We start from the raw sequence: 23,842 nt of genomic DNA on the forward strand, positions 1-23,842 counted from the left end.
TATTGCCAAATGGTGACTGAGCAGAGAGGGACAAACAGCCCTGGTTGAAAAACACAACTCTCAAAATATACACCAAGACAAATCACCCTCCAAACTGCAGATGAATGTGCCACATGGATGCCTTACTTTGTTGTCTGCATATGCAGCGCCCATGTCAACAGAATACCTTGTATGTTAAGTTTATCAAGAACAATGTCTTAAAGCTTCACAGTTGTTTTAACTTGCGTTTTGTTGCACCAAACCAAGTGCAAAACCCAAGTACTGAAGTTATTTACAAACAAAAAAATCAATGATGGAGAAGCAGAACAAGAAAGTACACTCAGTTCACCTTTGTCATGATTTTGATCCTTAAAAATGTAGCTGGCAGAGTATGTGTGCCTCTCCCTGCCTTCTCTACTTGCACATGTACACACAAACAGGGGCTACTGCAGCCCAGAGTAGATGACTCCCCAGTTCTTTGGGGTAAAATGCACAGGAAGTATTTTGGCCATCTGTTCAGCAGAAATGCCCACTTGGAAACTGACATGAAGGTCCCTCTCTGGGGCAGATGGCTCAATCTGGCCACCCCAGTGCACCCGTCAAAGGCACTAGTGATGAGTGCAGTGCTCTAAGAAAGACTGGGGACTCAGAAACTTGCAACTTAAGCTGCAGCTCTGCTTCTGGACTCAGCGCACTCTTGGCCAGAGAGAAGGATTTGGGCTTCTATTTCCTTGCATGTTAATGAACAGTTTTATCAGAGGCATATCCAACTCTAACAGTTTAAGTTTCTAAGAATATAATGCAGACAAATGTCACTTCCACCCACCTCACAATCCTTCTCCTTTCTAAATTAATCATTTCTGTTATTTCCACCTTGAGTGATAATGAGTATTCGCAATTCAACAGAAATAGCAAAAAATGCATGAGATATCCAATTACTTTCAAGAGAAAGGTCTAATCCTGTCATTAGAGGTGATGACCTTACTACTTTTTTTTTTCTTTTTGCCCAAGATTAAATCTCTGTGGACAGTTAATATTTCACTTTCAAAGAAGTACTAAAAAATCCATTCAAGTTAATCCAAACTGTGTGCTAAAAGATGGAAAATACCAGTCCCATGGAGCATATGTAATCACCAAAAGTATTTACAGCCCCTGATTCCAACCTCAGGATCACTTGACTCTATATCCCATGGAGAGATTTTCCATATATCATTTCCTTCTTCCAGACATGCTTCATAAACATGACCTGCTTCTGTAAACACCAAAGAAATCACATGGCGAATGCTTCTGTGGGAGATGCATAATAATACAGGAAATGAAGGACACCATCTGTACTATCTCCAGCAGTGAGCCCAGCATTTGATTTTCAAAACTGTGTTCAAAGATTGAAAAGCAAACATGGCTCATGTTACCACTGTAACATGAAACAGTCAATCTTTGAAAACAGGAGCCATATTTGCTTTTCAGTCATATGGAATAATATCAGAAGCCCAGTTTCATGATCACACCTTGTAAAATGATCTCTTATTTATATACATTTATTACAGAAAGATTTAGGTCCTGAAGTTAAGTTTATTATGCTTATTGATTGGAGAGAGTTAAATATAAGCAACAGGGGAAAGACAGGAAGAGGAAAAAAACACAGACAGGAGACAGTCTATATCTCAGTGACCCCTACCAAGATCTACTGAGAGTCCTAGACAGACTAACAGCATATGATAAAAGGATGGCAAAGTGCTTTAGTACACAAAGGAGGACGCTGTCAAGTTATATTAAAGGTTGACCCTTACATATGTCCATGTCCTAGACACCTAGAACCTTGAAACCTAAGAGAATGTTATCTAAGAAGGCAAAATGTTACCCCACAGGGTTGCAGATGCAATTAAGGATGGTAATCAGTTGAATGTGAGGTGGGGAGATTGTGCTAAATTATCCAGATGAGCTAAGTGTAATAATATGGATCCTGAAAAAGTAAAAAAAGAGGAGGCAAAAAGTGAGTGAGATGTGAAAAGGACACAACTGCCATTGCTGGCTTTGAAGATGGAGGAAGCGGCAACAAATCAAAAAATGTAAGGACCTGTAGAAGCTGGAAAAGGTGAGGAAACAAGTTTCTTCTCCAAAGCTTCCAGAAAGGAATGTAGACCTTCTGGACACCTTGATTTTTAGCTCAAGGAGATGGTACTGGATGGCCATCATACAAAACTTTAAGATAATAAATTTGTGCTGTTTTAAGCCACTAAGATTGTGGAAACTTACTGCAGCAGGGAAACTAATGCATATATTAATTTTAAAGCACTCTCAATACTTTTAGGTCCTGTCTTTTTGAAGCAACCCAACCTTTTCATTCCATCAGGCCCAAAAGGATGGATCTATTTATAAACAAAATGTTCTACTGGGACCTGTCTGGAGTGGTTTAGCTATTTATTTAAAAGACAAAAGTCACACTTACTGTCGGCACACAGTAAGTTTAAACACACCAAAGTCAGACCAGGAGGACGAACTGTCCTTTTATCTCCTTCTTTAAACTCAGTATTTGCAAAAAACAATTATTTCCAATGCACTCTTCTTACCTAATTTGCTCTGGGCTAAAATGAAGAGGATGGGTTTGTATCTCTGTGGTACCAGAAAAGGTATAAAATGGGCTCTCAATAACCATTTGTTGAATAAATACATGACTGATGAGTCTGACACAGAAGAGTACATATTGTCCTTCTGGATGAGAAATGGTCTCTATAGGACTTCTGTGGACTAGCGATAACCAAGTATGGACCCAACAGAAATACAGAGCTCTGGTCTTTCTCCTTTTCCTCCATGAGACCACTTCTATATACTACATTCTGGTTATGTCAGGATTCCCCAAGGCTTGAAGAGCAAGTGAGGTTGGGTCACAGTGCCATGCTTTATACACATTTGTTTTAAGTTTATACATTTCTTACAAGATTGTCTTTAAAGTGTCATGACAGACTTTTGATCATTTTCTGGTGTATTAATTTTCCCTGGACCATAGAAAAGGGGGGAAATCTCCACATTTTCCCATAGAGGATTAGTCTTCTTAAACCCAAAGTCATTTGAGTTTCTAATCCACAGAGTATTGAAGAAAGGGTGGGAAAATATGCAAGAAATAATCGCCTTTGTACCAAAGGAAAACTAGCAACAGACTTTCTTAAAACAGTTGAGGAATAAAACGTAGCCTCTAGCCCACCTTTCACCTCTTTCTCTTTCTGTCTTCCGGAGCATCCTGCATGCACTTAACAAAGCAACGGCTGCAGGGCATGATCAGAGAATCACAAACAACAAATAAAACAACGTTAAAAACCCAAGCAACTTAAAGGGCATTTGGTTGTCATCCACATCCCCAATTTAACAAATGAAGAAAGAGAAGCCCAAATATAAAATTACAAACAAAAGTAAAACTAAGTTGAATAAACACTATTCAGGTGGAAAAATAAGTTCCCTCCTTTTTTTCCCCCAAACACAATTTCTGAGGAGAATGATTTCAGCAACCTGTCTACCCCAGAATAGCTTGCAGAAAAAATTGAATCTCAGGATAATTTCCACACAGATTACTCTAATATGGGAGAAAGATCAGCATGCCTATAGGAAGAAATTCTAAAAATCATCCCAATCTATAAAGAAATAATACAATTACCCTGTTCATCTGGACTGATACCAAATCTATATTAAACAATATTTTCTGAAAAACATAGTTTTATTATTTTCAAGTACTTAGAGTATATCAAAAAGAGAACTGTGTTTCCAATGACTGCCTTTTCATTGTCTGCTTAAATCAATTTGATAAAAAAGTCAATATTCAATTAAAGTTTACAAAAAATCTTTTAGTAAAGCTAGAGTTAGGAAGAAACTTTGTTAATATGGAAAACAATTCTTGAACTAAGTGACAACATTATACTGTTGGAAGCGCTGGAGAGACACTTCCCAAATGTATTTGACCAACGGATTTGCATTTACGTATCTACTAACGATGTGTGTGTGCCAAAGAATGCAGTTTGAGAAATGGTGCAAGAGCCATTTGCCCTTTAAAGTCATGCACAAAACAAGGCTGTCCTTTTATCATAAAAATTCTTTGATACGATTTTGTAAGATCCAGCTAGTAAAGTAAGACAAGAAAACCAAGTACAAATGCTGATTACAAGGAGAAAACTGATAACTCACAGATAATATGATTATTACCTGTAATATCCAAGAATCAATCACGGACCTAGTGGAGTAGTTTCAAAAGATCAAGTTGGCAGTTTATAAAATGTACTCACACAAATCTAGATCTTATACATTTCTAGCTAGAAAATGTAATTGGGAAAAAAAACAATCCTATTCAGAGTAGGAAAAAAAAATCCAAAACAGTAACAAAAAATCCCACATAATTTACTTAGAAGTATATTTAACCAAAAATAGGTAGAGAATCTTTGAATAAAAATTTACTGAGGAACGGAAAAGACAATAAATATATAGACATTTCATTCTTAGAAGGGTAAAGATGCTATTTCTCCCTAAATTCATTAATACATTTAATTTCAACAAATATCACAATAGAGATCTTTTTAGAGCAAATGATCTTATAAGTCAAAGTTCAATTAAAGGGATAAATATAAAAGCATCAACTAGGAAATTTTTGAAAATTAAAAATACCATGGGAACGACCCAATCAAAAAATGGGCCATAGAACTGAACAGACATTTCTCCAAAGAAGACATACAGATGGCTAACAAACACATGAAAAGAAGCTCAACATCACTCATTATTAGAGAAATGCAAATCAAAACCTCTGAGGGAGTCTAAAGTGGGATAACTTTTTGAAAAGTAATTCAGTAATAGTGCTAAAATGTCCAGACCGTTTAACATGGTTCCATGGGGTAACGGGCCAAGTCCTTCCTATTCATTGCTATATTCCTGCGGCCTAACACCAGTAAGTACCCAGATTTATCTACTGAGTAAGAACACACCAGGAAATAAGTATTCTAAGGCCGTGGAAAGCTGAGAACAAAGACGTTCTCCTGCTGGGGTCACTGGGGGCCTCTCTGCTCCAGGTGACTTTGCTCAGGATGTGTATAGGTCAATAAAGCAGGATGAGTGTGGATGGCTGTAATGTTTGCTATTCAAGAGTAGACTGCTATTTTCAATTCCTCCTACACTGGGCTAAAGGCCTGAGGGTAAAAGGTTATGGCCTGGCATCCCACATTTGGCCAGACTTTGCCTTGAGTGTACCTAAAAGGATTCTGAGGGCCAAAAGATGCCCACTGCCATATACTCTACCTGCTTCTGCACTCTGCAGCTGTTTTTCCCTTGGCTAGAGCAACCAGGAGCTTTTTCATTCTGTGCAGTTTCTTCTCACCCATTTCTAAACTTGCCTGAAGCGTTTTAGAGTCTCCATAATAAAAAAAATTTATTAGTTAGCAATATGCCAATGAAAGTATTCAATATGCTTTTAAAAGCCTGCTTAAAATTAAATGAATGAATGAATAAGAAGTGTGAAGAGGAACATCAAGGTGGCTTGGGTAGGCTTATTCCAAATTCCAAAAGGAAACTGAATCTTAGGATATTTGCATATGTAAACACCCTTGAAAAACAGGATTTCATCTTACTAAGCAAAATTTCAGAAGACTTCATCCTTTGATTTTGTTCACAAATACAGCTTCACTGCTTCAAAATCTCTTTCCTATTTACAACTTTAAGACACTCCTAATTTATAATATCACAGCTATACCCAGTTTCAGTGTTTCACAGAATATAGTGGGGGAGGGAATAGATCTGTCTTTAAGTAAAAATAAGGAAATAATCTTGCGGGAGGAGGACTGTGCTGATTGTACTGCTTAGTTTTTCCATGATTTCCTTGAAAATGCATGTAACACAAAGCTGGAGTTTCCCTGCCCACCCCAACTTCCCCTCTCCTGCTCTCTTCAGTGACACACCTTCACCCCATTCTACTGCACTCTGTGTCCTTGGAGAGAACGACTTCTCATTTCCCCAGGAGAATTCCACTGCCCCGAGACAAGCAGATAAAACATATAAAGGAAGAAACAGATGAGGAGAAAGGACTCCTAAGCAACCCAGTACAGTTTCTGCAAACTATTTTCAGACCCCAGGAGATAGTAAAGCTACAACAGAAATCTTCAAATTTTTATTTAATATGCTGGAAAGCAAAGACAACATTTCACCTTTCTGGACATAGTTGTTTTTTTTTTTTTTTTAAAGGTTTCTTTAATAGACAAAAGTTAGATTTCCTTTTGTCTTTTTTACAGTGAGATTCTCTTACAGAATCCCACTGCCTTTTGAAAATGACCTGCCAATAGTAGGAACAGACATCAGGAGAGGTCAGAGTCCCAGGTTATTTAAAATTCCAAATTTAAGCAGGAGGGAGAAGGGGGGACTGGTGTCTGTTCCTTCACTAAGAACTGAGTTCTTCCCAGCTTGCCAAGTCCTTGCTCGCACGTGGCTTAAGTTCCACAGGAGGTGAGTGGGAATCCAGCAACAATAACAGAGATTTAATATTTGTACACCCAACTACTGTCTTCGAAGCACCTTCTCATACATTCTCAGATCTAATGCTCAAACCACACCGGTACTGCTGGGCTCAGACATTCACTGTCCTGCACAAGGTCGAGTTCATAAATGGCAGAGCCAGCCCGGTCATACCCACTCTCACCCATGCTGGTGAGGAAGGCAGGCTGAAGAGTCAAGGGCTGGCACTCACATCACCGTCTCTTTTGGGGTCCTGAGTGCAGCTTTAAGGCCTGCATTCCTCCATGATTTTATGAAGAATGTAGCTGCTTTTAAAACTGCTAAATTATTATTGCCTCTCTTTCTCTTTGAAACAGCAAACCTGAAAAACTGTCCATCCCATTTCTTTTATGTGACAACAGCAACAAAAGGGGGTTTATTACGCTGCTGTGCTAGAGAAAGACTGCCACCCAACCCCAGATCCTGATTCCCCTGATAACTCCTGGCATCCATCTAGGGCAGCTTTTAATTGGGCCAACATCTGGAAAGAACAGAACCTTTATGTGACAGAGTTGGGAAAAGAATACCTTTTTAAAAAAAATTTTTTGTTGTTGTTGAAAGATAATTGCTTTACAGAATTTTGCTGTTTTCTGTTAAACCTCAACATGAATCAACCATAGGTATACGTATGTCCCCTCCCTTTTGAACCTCCCTCCCATCTCCCTCCCCATCCCACCCCTCTAGGTGGATACAGAGCCCCTGTTTGAGTTTCCGGAGCCATACAGCAAATTCCCATTGGCTGTCTATTTTACAAATGGTAATGTAAGTTTCCACGTTACTCCTTCCATACATCTCACCCTCTCCTCCCCTCTCCCCATGTGCACAAGTCTGTTCTCTATGTCTATTTCTCCACTGTTGCCCTGTAAGTAAATTCTTCAGTACCATTTTTCTAGATTCTGTATATATGTGTTAGAATATGATATTTATCTTTTTCTTTCTGATTTACTTCAGCACTGCTTATTATTAGAGAAATACAAATCAAAACTGCAATAAGATATCACCTCACCCAGGTCAGAACGGCCATCATCAAAAATTCAACAAACAATAAATGCTGGAGAGGGTGTGGGGATATAAATTGATACAGCCACTATGGAAGACGGTATGGGGATTCCTTAAAAAAACTAATCCCACTCCTAGGCATATACCCTGAGGAAACCAAAATTGAAAAAGAATACCTCGTAAAATTCATTGTTGTGACTTCCCTGGTGGTCCAGCGGCTAAGACGCTGCACTCCCAATGCAGGGGGCCGGGATTCAATCCCTGGTCAGGGAACTAGATACCACATGCTGCAACTAAAACCCAGCGCAGCCAAAAAAACAGATAAGCCCAAATTCCACTCCTGTGTTCCCCAACTTCCCTCCCCCCAACATATCTCACCTCTAATTGCAGATCCTGAACTGTAGGTTCAAGAACATATCTCTCCGGAAAGTCTATAATAATCTTAGAATTAAGAAGAAAAAAGTGATACATCTCTTGAACACTACGTGCCAGGCACTGTGTGGGGCCCTACGGATGTCTGGATGATTGGGCAAGACCCCTGCTCTCTAGCTGCTCCGGTACAGCAGGAAGGACATAACTGCAGGCGATTATTACAAAACAAAGTCATCCATGATATAACAGAGGTAAGTGCAGGAGACTGAGGGCCGCCTGGGAAGCAGTGACTAACAGTCACCGCCTGGGAGCATGGCAAGGGCCAAAAGAGAGCTGTTTCTAGAATGAAGGCATTCACAGTGATCAGCCTGGGCACCGAGGACCTGGGATAGACACCTCAGTGTGGCTGGAGTCAGGGGTGTGTTCAAGGTAGCAGCAGGAGGTGGGGACACGCCCAGTGAGGGGGAGACTATAAAGGATTTGTGTGCTGTGGAGCATGGGTAGGTAACAGAAGGCCAGTGGAAGATCCTAAGGGAAGGACTTGGCCAGTTTTGTTTATTTTAAAAATCTGACACTCTGGAGGAGGGTATGAGGAGGTAGTACCAACATGTGGGTGTTCCTTAGCCTGGGGGCCTCGCTTTTCCATCTATCTCACTGTGAATCTACAGTCTGACAAACTAAAGAAGAACCCTGACCTCTTCCCTGGGTCCTAAACCCACACTTCTAACTACCTACTTGATTCTCCGCTTCAGTGGCTCACTGACACCCTGAAACTGACATGTCCGGATTGGAGACCTTGATTTCCCCTCACAGCCCTTCCCCCATATCATCCTTTTCCATCTTGATAAATAGTCACAAAAGCCACTCACGTGCTCAAGTTAGAATGCTGGCTCATCGATCATTCCAGTCATGCCCTCACCCCCACTTGCAACCACAAACCAGTCCAGTCCATCCTAACTCTGAAGTATACCTTGAATTTACTCCTTTCCCTCTTCCTAGCCTACCACCTTAGCGTACGCTTCTGCCTATTTCTCTAAGCCAGGGTTTCTCAGGCTAGTACTGCTGACATTTGTGGGCAGACAGTTGTTTCGGGGGACAGTCCTGTGCATCGCAGGGTGTGTAGCAGTATCTCTGGGTCTAGTCGCTGGACACGAGTTGCATCCCCTCCCCCGAGATGTGACAGCATTGTCTAATGACCCTGGGGGACACCAGCCCTAGTCGAAACCACTGCTTTCACTTCACTCCATCTCTCTCTTCCAGGCTTGGGACCCTCCATTACACTGGCCTCGCCTTTAGGTGCTTGAATTCATGCACCCTTTCCTGCCCCCAGGGCTCAGCGGAAGCTGTTCTATCAAGAAAGTTCTCAATCCCACTCTTCTGTTAGCTGGCTCCTTCTCAAGCTTGTGATCCCAGCCCTGGGTCACCTCCTTAGAACCCCCTGAATACCTTATCTAAAAGGTAGCAGCCCTGCCTGTGCTGATATTCTTCATAATGCTTTTAAAGGCAGTAATCATTTTATCATGTCTACTTTTTCTGGTCGTCTCTACCACAAGTACAAAAGCAGGATCAGGGCCGGATTATGTCTATCCTGCCTCTATCTTACCTCCAAGGCCTAGCTCAGTGCCAAGCTAAATAAATATTTGCCAGCTAAATAAATGAGTGAATCCACAGATGTATCATACAATCAGAGATACATTTTACAGCCCAGGCACTGACCACACCCTTAAAAACAACAAAGCCACAATATGAAAAATTAGCTCAGAGGAACTAGAATGTCACCAAGACGGTCTATATATCAGCTCTGTGCTCAATAACCAAATGCAGCCTGGTCCATAATGCAAAGTAGATGACAGCACACCTTGGATGAAAAGAAAGCTCTGACATTATAGTAAGAGTGGCTCATCTTCTCTCCACTGGGAAAGAAGTGCAGCTAGGCCCTATGACTGAACCCAACTCTTCATAACTCCTTATTTTCCTTATAATTACACCCAATTTATATCTCTGGTGTCTTAGGGGTGTGTGTGTGTGTGTGTATTGGGAGCTGAACAAAATACATTCAGGAGGATAGAATATCTGATCACTACAATCTCCAGAGACCACATCCACCCTCTTTTTCTCCTCTCCCTAGTGATATGCTGTGTGTCTTTGGGGTGAAGGCTTCCAAGCAGAGAGTGAGTCTCTTCACTGTCCTTTCATACGGAAAGTCTCAGACACAGTGAGCGGAACTCACCAGAAAAGATCATCCTTTCATGACAAAAGCATCAGACATAGTAAACTGCATTCACCAGAAAATGTAGCTGTGCTTTTGGGGGAACTTGATTCCCATAGGGGAAAATAACTTCTAAAATAGTCACCCTTGGACCCAGTGCTTCCTTTATCAGATCTTTTAGCCACTGAGCAGATTTTTAGTGAGACATTACTCCCCCTGTGACAGTCTATGGAACGGTTAGCTTTTAAAACAGTCCAGAATATGCCACCCCTCCAAGCAGATCTCAACCCTCCCTGTCAATTTGGAGTGCTGTGGTCAAGAATGATTTTTGAAGTTATGACGTTCTCATTTTATTTCCCATGTTTTGGCCAGTGTCCATGAGATCAATTTGTTTTTCATTTCAAAATGACTGTGTACTCTAGTCAACTCAGTGGACATGAGTTTGAGCAAACTTCAGGAGATGGTGAAGGACAGGGAAGCTTGGCGTGTTGCAGGCCATGGGGTTGCAAAGAGTCAGACATGACTTAGTGACTGAACAACGATGTACTTTCTAGAGAAGAGTATTTTTGAGGCTACAATTCGGATTCTATCCTCAGAGGTGAAACACTTTGGAGGAGAAAATTTGGCTTCTGAACCACCAAATTAGGGAAATCATGCTTTAAAATTGTTGAATTTTGTTCATTTTTCTCATTCGAAAGATGGCTGGGTTTGTCTGTGCTGCCGGCCCCCAGTGTTCTACTGGATAATGGAGTGTCTTTCCATTTTAATGTCTGTCGTAGGCACCACAAAGTTCAGAGGACAGTGTACTGGTTTCATGATCTCTAGGATCTGACGGACTCTAGAGAGAGACAGTTGGGGTTAGAATCCCAGTTTTATCCTGCCACTTACTGGTTGTTCTGTGGTCCAGAGCAGGTTACTTAACCTCTCAGTACCTCATTTTCTCCTCTGTCCTAATTCATAGGGTTGTCGTAAGAGTGAGTTAGTAATTCTAAAGTGCTTAAAATGGTGGCTAGTATATGTTAAGCACTTAATAAATGTTAGCTCTTATTACCAGCATAGCTTTGAAAGTGCTTTCAGTTGGTAATAATTACACTTTAACCTGATGAAATAATAGATTTCAGGCTAGAATATACCCACTTGAGTTTGATAAATAAGATGCTTCCAGCAACCAATGATCCAAACGTCATAAAATATTAAAAGTCCTGAACAAGCACATGGCATATGTCCTATTAGCGTCTGTTAAGTAGATAAATACCTAGAACCTAACACACATTGTCTATCATCTTTTTTGGAATCCAGAATGAAGAATTTCAGAATTTGAAAATTCTATGATCTTATGCAATATCTTAAGAGCTGCCTTTAAAAACCCTTAAGCACACGAGGAGAGGGAAGTGGGGTGGTAGTGATAAAAATGGTTAAGCCCTGAGCATTGCGACAGGGACTGGCTGACCAGACCAGAACCCCATTGGCCAAGCTGCGCAGGGAGGCATGCAGATGGCCTGTACATATTACCCCTTTTAACTTGAAAACAAAAGTGCCCTTGTGCCCTGGGAGCAGGAGCTCCAGCTCAGGTGGCCCAACTGGCTATGGAAACACTGGAAACTCCAGCCTCCCAGCCTGCCATGAACACCAAATGCAACAATGCAGTGTTTCTTGTTGCCCCGGAAGGAAGCTGTGCAGTAAGTTTGGGGTGTGCCTATTATCCCCTGGAGTCAGAGTTTGGGGGCGTTTCCATGGTTAACCAGGATGCAGAAGCATAACAGACCTGGGTGGCTTAACAAACAGGATCAGGGCCAGATGAGTGCTAAAAGAGGTCACTTAGGAATGAAGAGCTCAGGTAATCACTCTGGGCTGGAATGGGGGGCTTCTCTTATTTACAAGTTGCAGATCATTTTCACTTAATTACCTGCCACATCTTGCTTGAAAGTCATCAAGGAAGATTTCAAACCACTTGCTTGAGGACTTTTCGAGAAAGAAGTCAGAAGGGCAGGTGATCCTCTATGAAAGCTGACAGACTTGGAGGAAAGATCTGTACAAAGGGGTGGATGGCAATGGTAGATGATCATACATGCTTCTACATCAAATGAGATTAGGGCTCCCCCTCTCTGAACGGGGCAGCTCATTTCCTTGTTGCTTAATTTTAAAAGCGCCAAGGAAGCCCACCACTAGAAGCACCTCTTTCTCTCTTATTTCTGAAACCCCTGCTGTCGGGAAGGAAAGACTGTCTTCTTTCAGCTCCATCTACCCTCTGGTGCCCAGGCCAGACCAGGGCCAGCTCCAGAATGCTAAGTGACACTTCTCCCCCCGAGCCCAGCGCTGGGGGAGGTGGCTGGGCACTGCCTGCCATGCTCCGTTCTAACAGAACTAACCTGATTAGAAATCAGAGGCTGAGAGATCCTGCCTTTGCTAATTCAACAAAGACTTCACTCTTTGGCATTCCATTTTTCCCAGGACTTGTTCACACTGTTAAATCATTTGATTCTCACAGTGCTGTGAGCTGGTAAAGGCAGGTATTAAGTACATTTCATTAGTGAGAAACATTAAGATTCAGATCAATTAGGGAAAGTGTCTAAAATGATACAGTGTGTGCATGCTCAGTCACATCCGACTCTTTGTGACCCCATGGGGTGTAGCCTGCCAAGCTCCTCTGTTCACGGGATTTCCCAGGCAAGAATACTGGAGTGGGTTGCCGTTGGCAAGGGATCTTCCCACTGAAGAGACTGAACCCACGTCTCCTGCATCTCCTGCAACGGCAGGCAGATTCTTTACCACTGTGTCACCTGGGAAGCCCAAGATGATACAATTAGTATCTAAAAGAGCTGGACTCATATCTGTGAGTCTGCGCTCAGTCACTGACATCTATCCTCCACTTAAAAGGGGAGTTGGGTTTGACTGAAAAACCTTCTCACTACTAACATTTTAATAGTTCTTTGCTGTGAGCTCTGCTCTGGCCAGAGTAGGATACAGCATCACTGGCTTCTACCTCCTCGATCTCAATAGCACCACCCTCCAATTGTGACAAACAAAACGTATCCAGACATTGCTGAGTGTTCCCTGGTCACTGGTTGAGAACCACTGGTTTAGGGTGTTGTGGATTAAGATGGATTAGGAATAATATAACCTAGCAGGACCCTGTGGGGCCTTCCCAGGACAGGCCTTCCCCCCTCCCCACATGCTCTGCTTCAGCTCCTCTCTAAAGTACATAGAAAATGGTACTTGATGCAAATTTCCTGAGTTGTTTCGCAGATGTGAAAATGCCCCACCAAATGGAAGATGTTAACCACTTGATGTCCATGAGCAAACAGCCCCAGGTCTCCTTGAGCCTAGGGACTGATGAAGGTAACCCCCATGACACCACCCTACTCCCTCAGCATCAGCCAATCAGAGAATAGTTTACAATCTGATCAGTATCCTGTGACTCTCTCTCACCTGGCTTTTTAAAATGCTTTGCCAAACAGGGGCTCTGTGACAATCTAGAAAGGTGGGATGGGGATGAAGGTGGGAGGAATGTTCGGGAGGGAGGGGACATGGGTGTACCTATGGCTGATTCTTGTTGATGTGTGACAGAAAACCACAAAATTCTATAAAGCAATTATCCTTCAATTAAAAAAATAAAGTCATAAAAAAAAAAGCAAAAAAATGCTTTGCCAAAACCCTTCAGGGAGCTCAAGAATTTTTAGGGCCTGAGCTTCCGTGCATGGCCCTGCAATAAACCTTTCTCTGCTCCAAACTCCACCTCACTGTGTGTGGGAACATGAGCTTATATTAACACTAACACTCAGAAGGCCAGAAGTTCACTCTTCCTATAGACCAGTGGAGGTTTACTGATGACAAGGGCTGCTCAATGCAGAGACAAGGTTGTCTCTGTTCAGCTACAGAGTGTAGCTCCATCAGGGCAGAGGCAAGGGTCTTATTTCTGGAAGTGGAGGCTTTCTAGAGTCTAAAGGGAAGAAGAGCAGTTAGCGCTGGGATGCACGCCAACTCTCCCTTCTTCCCATCTCAAAATGTTATTTTTCCAATTTTTGAATAAGAAAAACATTTATATGGTTCAAAGTTAAATATGCATCAAAAGTACATACAGAAAAGCTTCCTTCGACCTAAGATTCCCACCACCCAGTTCTCCCCAGAGGCAGGCAATGTTGACATCTGCCTGTGTATCTTCCCATGGATGTTTTATAAAAGAGCTTGTATTTAAATAAATATTTCCTCTTAGTTCAAAGTATTGCTGAGTCATGAGTTCACTCATGTTTCAAAAGTCATTAGAGGGAGGGAGGTGGGAGGGGGGTCCAGGATGGGGGACACATGTACACCCACGGCTGATTCATGTCAATGTACGGCAAAAACCACTACAATACTGTAAAGTAACTAGCCTCCAATTAAAATAAATAAATTATTTTTTTTAAGTCATCAAGGACATCTTCACTGACAGTGTGGACCGAGGAAGGCGGGGCTCCCCCCAAATGTCCCTGCCTGCCTCCACGGAGAGGGACACAGGCTGAGACAATGGATTTACATGACAACCTAAGTCTTAAGAATAAAAAAAATTAAAAAATGACCCTGGGAATTTGGGTCAAGGACCCTGTTTATAGCTAGAGTGGTCAGTTTCCTACTAGGGCACTGTGAGTGCTCTTAAGAAGTGTGCCCATCTTGGTGGGAATTGGTTACGACGATGAAGAGATCATCTGAAGTCGAGGTACTGGTGCTAAGGATGGACGCTCCAGACCTACAGTAGCCTGTGGAAGTCATCAAAACCAGAATCTCCTGGGGGGAGGAGGCCCTGCTGTGAGCAGGCCCAGGATGGAAGGAGGAGGAGAGGAAGGAGGGTGACAGGCTTGGAATGACAACTTTTGGCTAGAGAGGTGAGAAAGGGAGAAAGGCAAATGGTGGCACTAAAAATTTCCCATGCCTGTCCACAGCCAGCCAACTTGGAAACACTGGCTGATTCTGATGGACAAGTCACAAAATTAGGACATCCTATGGCTGGAGCTTTTCATGTTCCTGATAGACAATTGCTAGGTAACCTGGGATAAGCCATTGAACCATAATGACATACTTGTTTTGGAAGGGTGGGAGTAGATGTGGGCAATTTCCTCACATCCAAGAGAAAGAAAACTCAGGCCTCCAGCATTGGTATTTTATTCAAGTTTAAACCACTCATAAAGTGAACTGATGTCCTGCTTTCTGCTTCCTTCTTTCCTTCCTTATGCTAAGTGACCTTTTTTAAAAAAAAATCTCATCTTCAAACTTCTCTAGTTCCACCAATGGTAGAAAACTTCTATCAGTTACTATGATTGAAAACTTCCAGGCCAACTTTCATTGTAATTTGTACTGTCATTTTATCATGTCACTAACCACCAAACCAATGTCACAGTACCTCACTGCCTAGAATTGTGCTGTCTAATATGGTAGCTGTTAGCCACATGTGTTTATTTAACTAAAATTTAAAAAATTCCTTCCTCAAACACATGGGTCACATTTCAAAAGTCCAACAGCCACATAACAGCCTTTAACTACTGTATTAGTACAGATCATAAAACATTTCCATCACTGCCAAAAGTTCTGATGGACGGTGCTGGCTCAGAATATGAAATCCAAAGGCCTCCAACCAGCACTCAAAGCTAGCCGTCACGTACAGCCAGGCCACACTTCCAAAATTTCCTCTGCTTTCTCCAAACAATGACACTTAGCTTTGTTTAGGCCAGACTTGTGTTCCTCCAACAAATTACATTCACCCCCGAAGATTCTGTGCCTGAGCCTACTCAGTTCCCCATCACTGAGACACATGAGTAGATCAATCAACACACAGGCCCTGAACGAGTGGGATTTTCTACCATGACAAAAAGCAATGAGGTATCTAAGAAATTTTTATCCCAGCAAAATGTTCTGCTAACAAACAAGTCCCAAAAAAGGACGTTTCCCCAGAAGACTGTAATGAGCTTTGTGCTCATCAGGATTTGCTAGAGAATTAAGTAAAATGCCACTCATATTGGCACTTAATATCAATTTGACTTATTTAATTTTTTCATGTGGGTCTCCTATTTTTTTTCTTTTAAATAAACTGCATGGATATAGGAAGAAGGGACCAGGCCTTACATGCATTTCTTTTACATCTTCCTCTCCTATCTCACCTCCTTACAGTGCAGAAATTACAAAGTGGCCCCCATGTGAGGACAAGATACAATTGATACAGTTTGTTGCTTTTTTCAGAGTGGTTTTGTTTTGCACAGAAAGTTTGCTTTATTTAGGAGACCAGCACCTGCGGAAACAGTGGATTCCTGTCCAGAAACCAACTGCAAAATTCTGCCAGACCATGAAGGTTTTTAAAGGGAGAATCATTCAGGGAAAAGGGTCAGAGTCTTTGTTATCGTCCACTGTGTACAGACTTCCTGAGTGTGTTTTTGAATAATTTTGAGTCAGTTGCCAATCTTTCAACAGTTAGGAGTTTTACATCAGAATCCACATTCTTTATTTCTTGAAAAATCAGTTATCTGGCAACCCTGGGTAAGGCCTCACACAAAGGTTTATTAGCTAGTGCTTAAGGCCATCTGTCCCCTTTACAGAAGGAATGTATCCTCTTGTTTACCACCTTCTTTCTGCTTGTTTTATTCCCTTATTATCTGCCTGGCCCCTGAGGCCTGGGCATTTACAATTCTTGCAGAAGATAGCCAATAAATGAACTGAGAACAGAAACACCACACTTCTTAATAAAGCCAGGCAGCTCTTAATACCTGTCTTCATGGGCAACATGTTTGTTTTAAGCAGCTAAAATCAAAATTCTTATCTCAGTCATTAGCAGAAGGCATTAACCTTCCCAACTGATTTTAACTATTCTTCCTGGGCTTGCCAGGAACTGATAATGGATTAGAGAAATAGTCAACCGTAGGAACAAAAAGCAGTCAGCCTAAATAGTCACATGAAAATAATTGAGACTTAGAGAGCATAACTGTGTTCCATGAACTCTGAGTGTTCCCTAAAAACACGTGGACATCACAGCACTCATGATGCTGAGTGTTGCTGGCAGCTGCCCAATGAATCTTGATACAGAAAACCTAAACCTTCTCATTAACTCTAACCCTATATTGATTTCTCCTCTTCTGAACCTTTGTTACAGACTACTGTGTTCTAAAATTGTTTTCATGTCTTGGTGCTCCCACTCAATAGTAAGTTCCTTATAAACTCTTGTGATATTCTTCTCACACCTAGCACCCAAGATGGGTGTTCTTAACCTGGACTGTCTTCAGTCACAGGCAAAATCCAGTGGGTCATTTAAAGGAGCATACCCCATGGTCAAGGTTTCAAGACTGGAAAAGAAATTAATTTTAAGGTATTTATAAAAGGGGCAATAGTTATGAAATGTATAGTGGGTTTGATGACACCAATCTAGTCTATTATTCCCAGCTTTCTGTCATCTGCACATTTGCAGAGTATAAATCTGATGTCTTCATGAAGGTCATAGGTAAACATATGAAGCTACACAGGGACAGCTTATGCATCTTGTTGGTAAAGACTAAGTGAATAAGGAACAAAACTTCTACTCTTTGGGAACATTAGTCTAATCAGGTACAACCTTATAATTATAATACTTTATCCATACTTTTCCACCTTGTCTGAAAGGATACAACAAGAATATGCCAGCTATCTTTAAATCAAGATTCACTAAACTTGAGAATTCTCCTTATCTGCAACCAATTTAATGATTCTTTCATAACAGGAAGTGCAGTTAATTCTACATAAACTCCATCTTTACGAACCTCTGCAGTTTTGTAAAAGACACGTGTTTCTTCTCTAAATGTACATAGCTATACTAATCCATGCTCAAATTATGCTGAGGGACAGTTTCACGTCTGGTCTCCAGAACGTACCTTTCCCTCATTTTTGAAAACAGGGATGATATCTGTCATCTCCTGACTTTTGGTAAGTCTTCTAGTCTCCTAATTTTTCAAAGTTCACTCAGTGGTTTCCCTATTCTAGCTTCAAGTTCTTTTATCTGGGAAATGGTTTAACTGGGCCTAAAGACAAGCACATCTGCAGCAGCTAATGTAACTCCTGCTATCAACTCTTTTAAGTCCACCATTAACACCTCCAGTTTAAAGACCTTTTGCTTAATGTTAAAGAATTAAATTGAACAGTTTTAGCTGAGCCATTACCTGCTAGCAAAGCAACACTTTTTCTCTACATAATCCCTTCTCGTTTTGTACATCAACAGAATATTAACTGAGGGCTACAGTTCTAGGCATTGTGTTGTGCTATGGTGCTTTTCTTATAAAAAGGCTAAACACCTCTTCTCTTGTTAATCTTCCTTTTAAAATCAGAGATCATTAAAAAGCTATATCATCAACACATGAAAAGACATCATTGTTTTTGTCCTCAAGTTTCCTGCATCTTCTCTTATTTATCAGAATCGTTTTCAGCCCTACAATGTGATTTTTAGTTTTTATAACCTTCCCAATATGCTGAGCCAAATTTCTTGTTAGAGACATTCATCACAGAATCATACCTGTAATATTATTGAAAACCTACTTTACTACTTCTTGGGCAAGATACACTTAGCAGACTCCAAGTCACATTCCTTCTATCACTTGTGCATCACTAGAGAGCGCCTGTAAAGCAGAACAGAGTCAAGAATCACAGTGCATCTTGAAGCTGACTGAGAAAACGGCCTGAAAGTGATCTGAAGCAATGTCAGGCTGGCAGTCTGATGATCTCTGTGTTGGTCTCATGTTTGACCGAATTTACAAAGAGTCTTGGGTATGTCAGGTAGGATTTCATTTTCTACCCATGCTTAAAAATAAATAATAATGTATTGCTGTCTTTGTTCAGATTTACACATTTTATAAGCTACAACATGACACATGAGAGCTTGTGAATATTTACTCTACCCTTCCCCATACACATCACCACTTTGGGTGGAAACCGCTCTCATTTATACTTCTGTTTATACTCCAGGTTTGGCTGAGTGGAAAAGTCAGAAGAAAAGATATGCCAGGAAGAAGCACATATTATTCCACATGAAAATGGAACAGGAAATATATCATGTAAGTTCCATGACCTGAATCTGTGGGTAGATCACATGGCTCATGTACTTTATGACAGAACTTCTTGCTAGTTATCCATTACAGAGTAAAATGCAAAAGGAAATGTTAAGGTATAATAAACCTATGATACACAAACCATCTACTCCCAAGAGAGAAGGAGAGCAAGGTCTTTTAAAAGGTAAAATGTATAGTCAATTTAAAATCAGGAACAGTGGTGCTTAGGGACATGTATTACCCAGTAATGCTTCTGAACATCAGCTTGGTTGCCAGGAACCAAGAATTTATTGAAGTCAAAGAGTAGTCAGGCAAGATATGTTGGGAAGTGTGGAAAGAGATTTTTGTGAAATGGGCTGAAGACATGGAATCTGAGAGGCTTAGTAAGGGGTGCGATGAAATTTCATGTTAAAAATCTTTTTTAAGGGTGGAAAAAGTTTAAAATTTTTGTGGTAAGTAGCAAGTCAATTAAAAGATTCTACGGTAGACACAGAACACTTCACACACATAGGGCCTTCTTCTTAGGAAGGGTTTTCAAATAACTATCGTCTGTTGATATTCTATCATAGTAACTGTGGTGGGCAAAAAAATGTCCCCCACCCCCACCCCGAGATGTCCACACCCAAATCTTGGGATCTGTGAATATACTACACTACACGACAACAAGGAGTAAGGGTGGAGAGGAAATTAAGGTTGCTAATCAGATGACTTTAAAATAAAGGGAGTATTCTGGATTATCCAGGGGGGCTCAATGTAATCATAAGCATCCTTTACAGCAGTGGTTCCCAACCTTTTTGGTACCAGGTACTGGCTTTGCGCAAGCAATTTTTCCAAGAACTGGGTGGGTGAGGGGGTGATTTCAGGATAACTCAAGCAAAGCAGCTGCCTTGGTGGCTTAGCTGGTAAAAGAATCCACTTGCAATGCAAGAGACTGCCTGCAATACAGCAGACCCGGGTTTGGTCCCTAGGTCAGGAAATTCCCCTGGAGAGGGACACGGCAACCCACTCCAGTATTCTTGCCTGGAAAATCCCTTGGACAGAAGAGCCTGGTGGGCTACAGTTCATAGGGTCACAAAGAGTCGGATGGCATGACTGAGTGAGCAAACTACCATCAAGAGCATTACATTTATCGTGCACTTCATTTCTGTTATTATTACATCAGTTCTACATCAGATCATCAGGTGTTAGATCCTGCAAGTTAGGGACTTATGATTTAAAGTATCAAAACTGGAACTTTCCTGGCAATCCAGAGGTTAAGACTTATCTTCTAATGCAGCGGGTGCAGGTTCAATCCATGCTCAGAGAGTTAGGATCCCATATGCCTCAGCAGCCTCCCCCCCAAAGCAAAACATAAAGTAGAAGCAATATTGCAACAAATTCAATGAAGAGCTTTAAAAAGGGTCAGAATGATAAGGCCTGATAAAGACTCAATTGGCCTTTTCTGGCTGCGAAGGAAATCATGACTCGGAGAACACAGGTAACCTCAAGAAGCTGGAAACAGCAAGAAAACGGATTATTCCCTGGAGCCTCCAGAAAGGAAGGCAGTTCTATGGACACCTGGCTCTCACCCAGTGAGACCTATGTCAGACTGGTGACCTACAGAACTGTAAGATAATACATTTATGTTGTTTAAGTTGCTAATTTTCTGGTCATTTGTTACAGAAACAGGAAGCTAAGGCAGTAACTTCCATACAAATGCTTTGGAGGAAGCAAAGGCTTATGGCAATATTAGCATTCTAAACAACGAAACAGTTCCTCTTTCTGAGATGAAAAAAGAAAACAACACACTCATTCACCTTTTTATAGGTTTTCTCTTCATTTTGTTTCCCAGGTGCCGTGTCTCCATTCTCAGCAGCAGACGACATCTATAAGAAAGAAGTGGACCTATTTGAATTTAGAAGTTCTACACTGAAATACAATAGGCTAATAATATTGTTACCTAGAGAGTCTATTTTGGTTAATTACATTTTCGTTGTTATGGCTGTGGTCTCTAAGAAAGGAAGAAATTTCTCAAAATACTAAGAAAAAAAAAATTCTGTGTTCCCCAATCTTTCCAAAATAACGCTTTACTTATAAACCATTTTGGTAGCATACTTTACTCCATATGCTCTAAGAAAGGTGCCATGGAAGTCCAAGCCCAGATCATGTGTATAAGTTTCTTTCTACAAACTCTTAAACCCTTTTCTTTCTGGTTATATATGTCTCCTGTAAAAATATCTGGAAAGTACCAAAAAATATGAATCACAACAAAACAATTACTCAGTTCTACTGCCCTTGGGCAACTCTACTACTCACATTTTGGTATATTTGTTTCCACTTTTGTTCCATGTACTTTCATATGAAAAATATTATGATACCATCTTAATCCAGCACTTCTCACTGAACATTTATGTAATGAGCATTTTCCCATTTGAATATAAAAACCTCAGTGTAGGAATAATTTTTGCTAGCTGCAAGAGACACCACTGTGTGAATACAATAGTGTGTTAATACTTTAGTTAACAATGCCAATATTGAACGACAGTTGACGTGGTCCAGGGGTTTTGTTTCCACAAATAATGTAATAGTAATGATTTTGTGCTTCTATCTTTGTCCAACTTCAATGTTTTATTGAATAGTTTCCCAGAATTATTAGGTCATTAAAAAATTGAAAGCTCTTACCACATATTGCTAGATTTCTTTCCTAGAAGAATATACCCATTCACACTATCAGCAGTGAGTGGGAGCTGGTTTCATTACATGCTTAGCAAAGACTATGATCATTTTAACTATCTTTGCTAATTGGACAGGTAAAAGAAAGTACCTCCTGACTTTAATTTGCCTCTTTGAAAATTGTTAGTGAAGGTTAACATTGTTTATATGTCTTTTTTTTTTTTAGCTCTCTGTATTTCTTCTTTCAGCTTTTCTATTATATCGCTCACTGATCTATTGGGGTTTAGTGTCTTAGGTATTGACTTTTTACCTTTTTAGTGGTTTCCTTATTGGTGTTTAATGTATTGAGGTTATTAAGCTGATTACAGCACATTATTAGTATCTTCCATGCTCCTTTCTTTTAATTTGGTTTATAATTATGGCATGGAGAAGTTTTACATTTTTATACTTAAAACTATTGACTGTCTTTGTGATTTATTCCAATGCTTTTATATAAAAACTTTTTCATTGTGAGGTATCAGATATTCAAACATGTGTTCCTCTCATCATTTAATAATAAGATTTTTGTATATTCTAATTCATCTGACTTCTTAAAGTCAGTTACTTACGTGGTAAATAAGGGTGACGACATAATCAGAGAGCTGTGATATTTAAGGGCCACATCTTAAATTGCAATGAAGAGCATTCTGAACACCAGAGAGAAACTTCTGACTTTCTCATAAGACTTTGAAGCACATTTTAAATCCTGGGCTTTTAATAAACAGTGTGGGTGAAGACTAAGAACCTGCCAGCCATTTCTCTATACTGGAACAAAATGACTGCCACGAGCTGGATGTGACTAAAAACCACCCAAGAAAATGAAAGTATGGACTGCGGCAAGACAATCTCACCAGACCTATGACTGCCTACCAACCCAAGCATTCTCTTAGATAAGAGTTCAGTTCCATTCAATCTATCCATATTAGAATATAAAGTTTTCAAGGACAGATGTTTCATACACTACTGTTTCCCACTCTCTATGTGCTTAATTTATTAAAAGAATAATTGACTTTTCTAGTCTCTTCATGGTATTTTGGTGAGATGTGAATAACATATAGAATTAGAATATCTGTTTTATAATATCAGGCTCAGGATAAAAACCAAACCCAATCCTGTATCATCCCTCTTGAAAGCTCAAATTACATAATCACTTTAAGAATATATGGGGAGTAATCGAATATTTGATCCCAATTTCTATATTAGGGTATGTTAGTGTAATTTAGTACATACTACTACTACTAAGTAAGAGTAGGGTTTTCTTTAATCCTCAACTGTTTAATAGGGCCCACAGAACGAAGATATCCGTAAAGAATGCCATTTCAGTAATTTCACTTTATCTAAGCCTTTGCAGCTTTTAAAACTGAAAAACTTCAAGAGCATAGCTGAAGGGGCTTGAAAATACAGCCTTAAAGAGGGGTTGACAAATGGCATGAATGAAGGACAGGTGATTATATGGTTTTTATTATTTTGCAAATCATTCCTTACTGGACAGTAGGACAGAGGAGGAGAGAAATATGTAAGCTTAATATATTAAAAAAAACAAAACAACAATTCCCTTTAGACAGTACAAGAGAGATAATAATGTTAAAGGGAGGCCATGAGATATCACCTGGCTTCAAAGTTGTTTTTTGTTTTTTTTTTGTTTTTTCCTCTGTAGGATGATGATTTTTTTTTTTTTTTTTCCGGTAGGATGATGTTTAACAAAGCCCACGTGGACCTATTCACCATGTAGGATATCCATGTAGGAGAGGCAAATGAGATGCTTGGGGATGCCCTGGTTAACTGTAAATGTTATTAAAATGGTCACAGTGATAATTACAGTGGCTTCCCAGGTGTCTCAGTGGTAAAAGAACCCATCTGCCAAGATTCAGGAGAATTGGGTTCGATCCCGAGGTTGGGAAGAGCCCCTGGAGGAGGGCATGGCAACCCATTTCAACCCATTTCAGTATTCCTGCCTGGAGAATCCCATGGACAGAGGAGCCTGGCAGGCTATAGTCCTAGGGTTGCAAAGAGTTGCACACAACTGAAGCGACTTACCATGAATGTG

At 40.6% G+C, this 23,842-nt stretch overlaps 1 protein-coding gene and 1 long non-coding RNA gene across 6 annotated transcripts in view; one reads left to right on the forward strand and one right to left on the reverse strand.

Moving 5' to 3' along the window:
- Positions 1–23,842, reverse strand: part of PIP5K1B (phosphatidylinositol-4-phosphate 5-kinase type 1 beta) — a 323,645-nt gene that overhangs the window by 184,137 nt on the left and 115,666 nt on the right. For 2 of the 5 annotated variants that reach the window (XM_070480384.1, XM_070480385.1), the window contains exon 3: positions 20,901–20,969. In XM_070480384.1, coding sequence (XP_070336485.1) covers positions 20,901–20,969 — 69 coding nt within the window. Of the gene's footprint in view, positions 1–7,872; positions 8,036–11,981; positions 12,006–20,900; positions 20,970–23,842 lie in introns of those variants that run through there. The other 3 variants (XM_070480386.1, XM_070480387.1, XM_020911916.2) reach the window with 3 other exon arrangements.
- On the forward strand, positions 8,141–9,384 carry LOC110149479 (uncharacterized). The gene is made up of 2 exons (XR_002317476.2): positions 8,141–8,366; positions 9,127–9,384. It is a non-coding gene; the product is annotated as an uncharacterized lncRNA (long non-coding RNA).

Source organism: Odocoileus virginianus, chromosome 18 (genome assembly GCF_023699985.2).
Source record: "Odocoileus virginianus isolate 20LAN1187 ecotype Illinois chromosome 18, Ovbor_1.2, whole genome shotgun sequence".
NCBI lineage: Eukaryota > Metazoa > Chordata > Mammalia > Artiodactyla > Cervidae > Odocoileus > Odocoileus virginianus.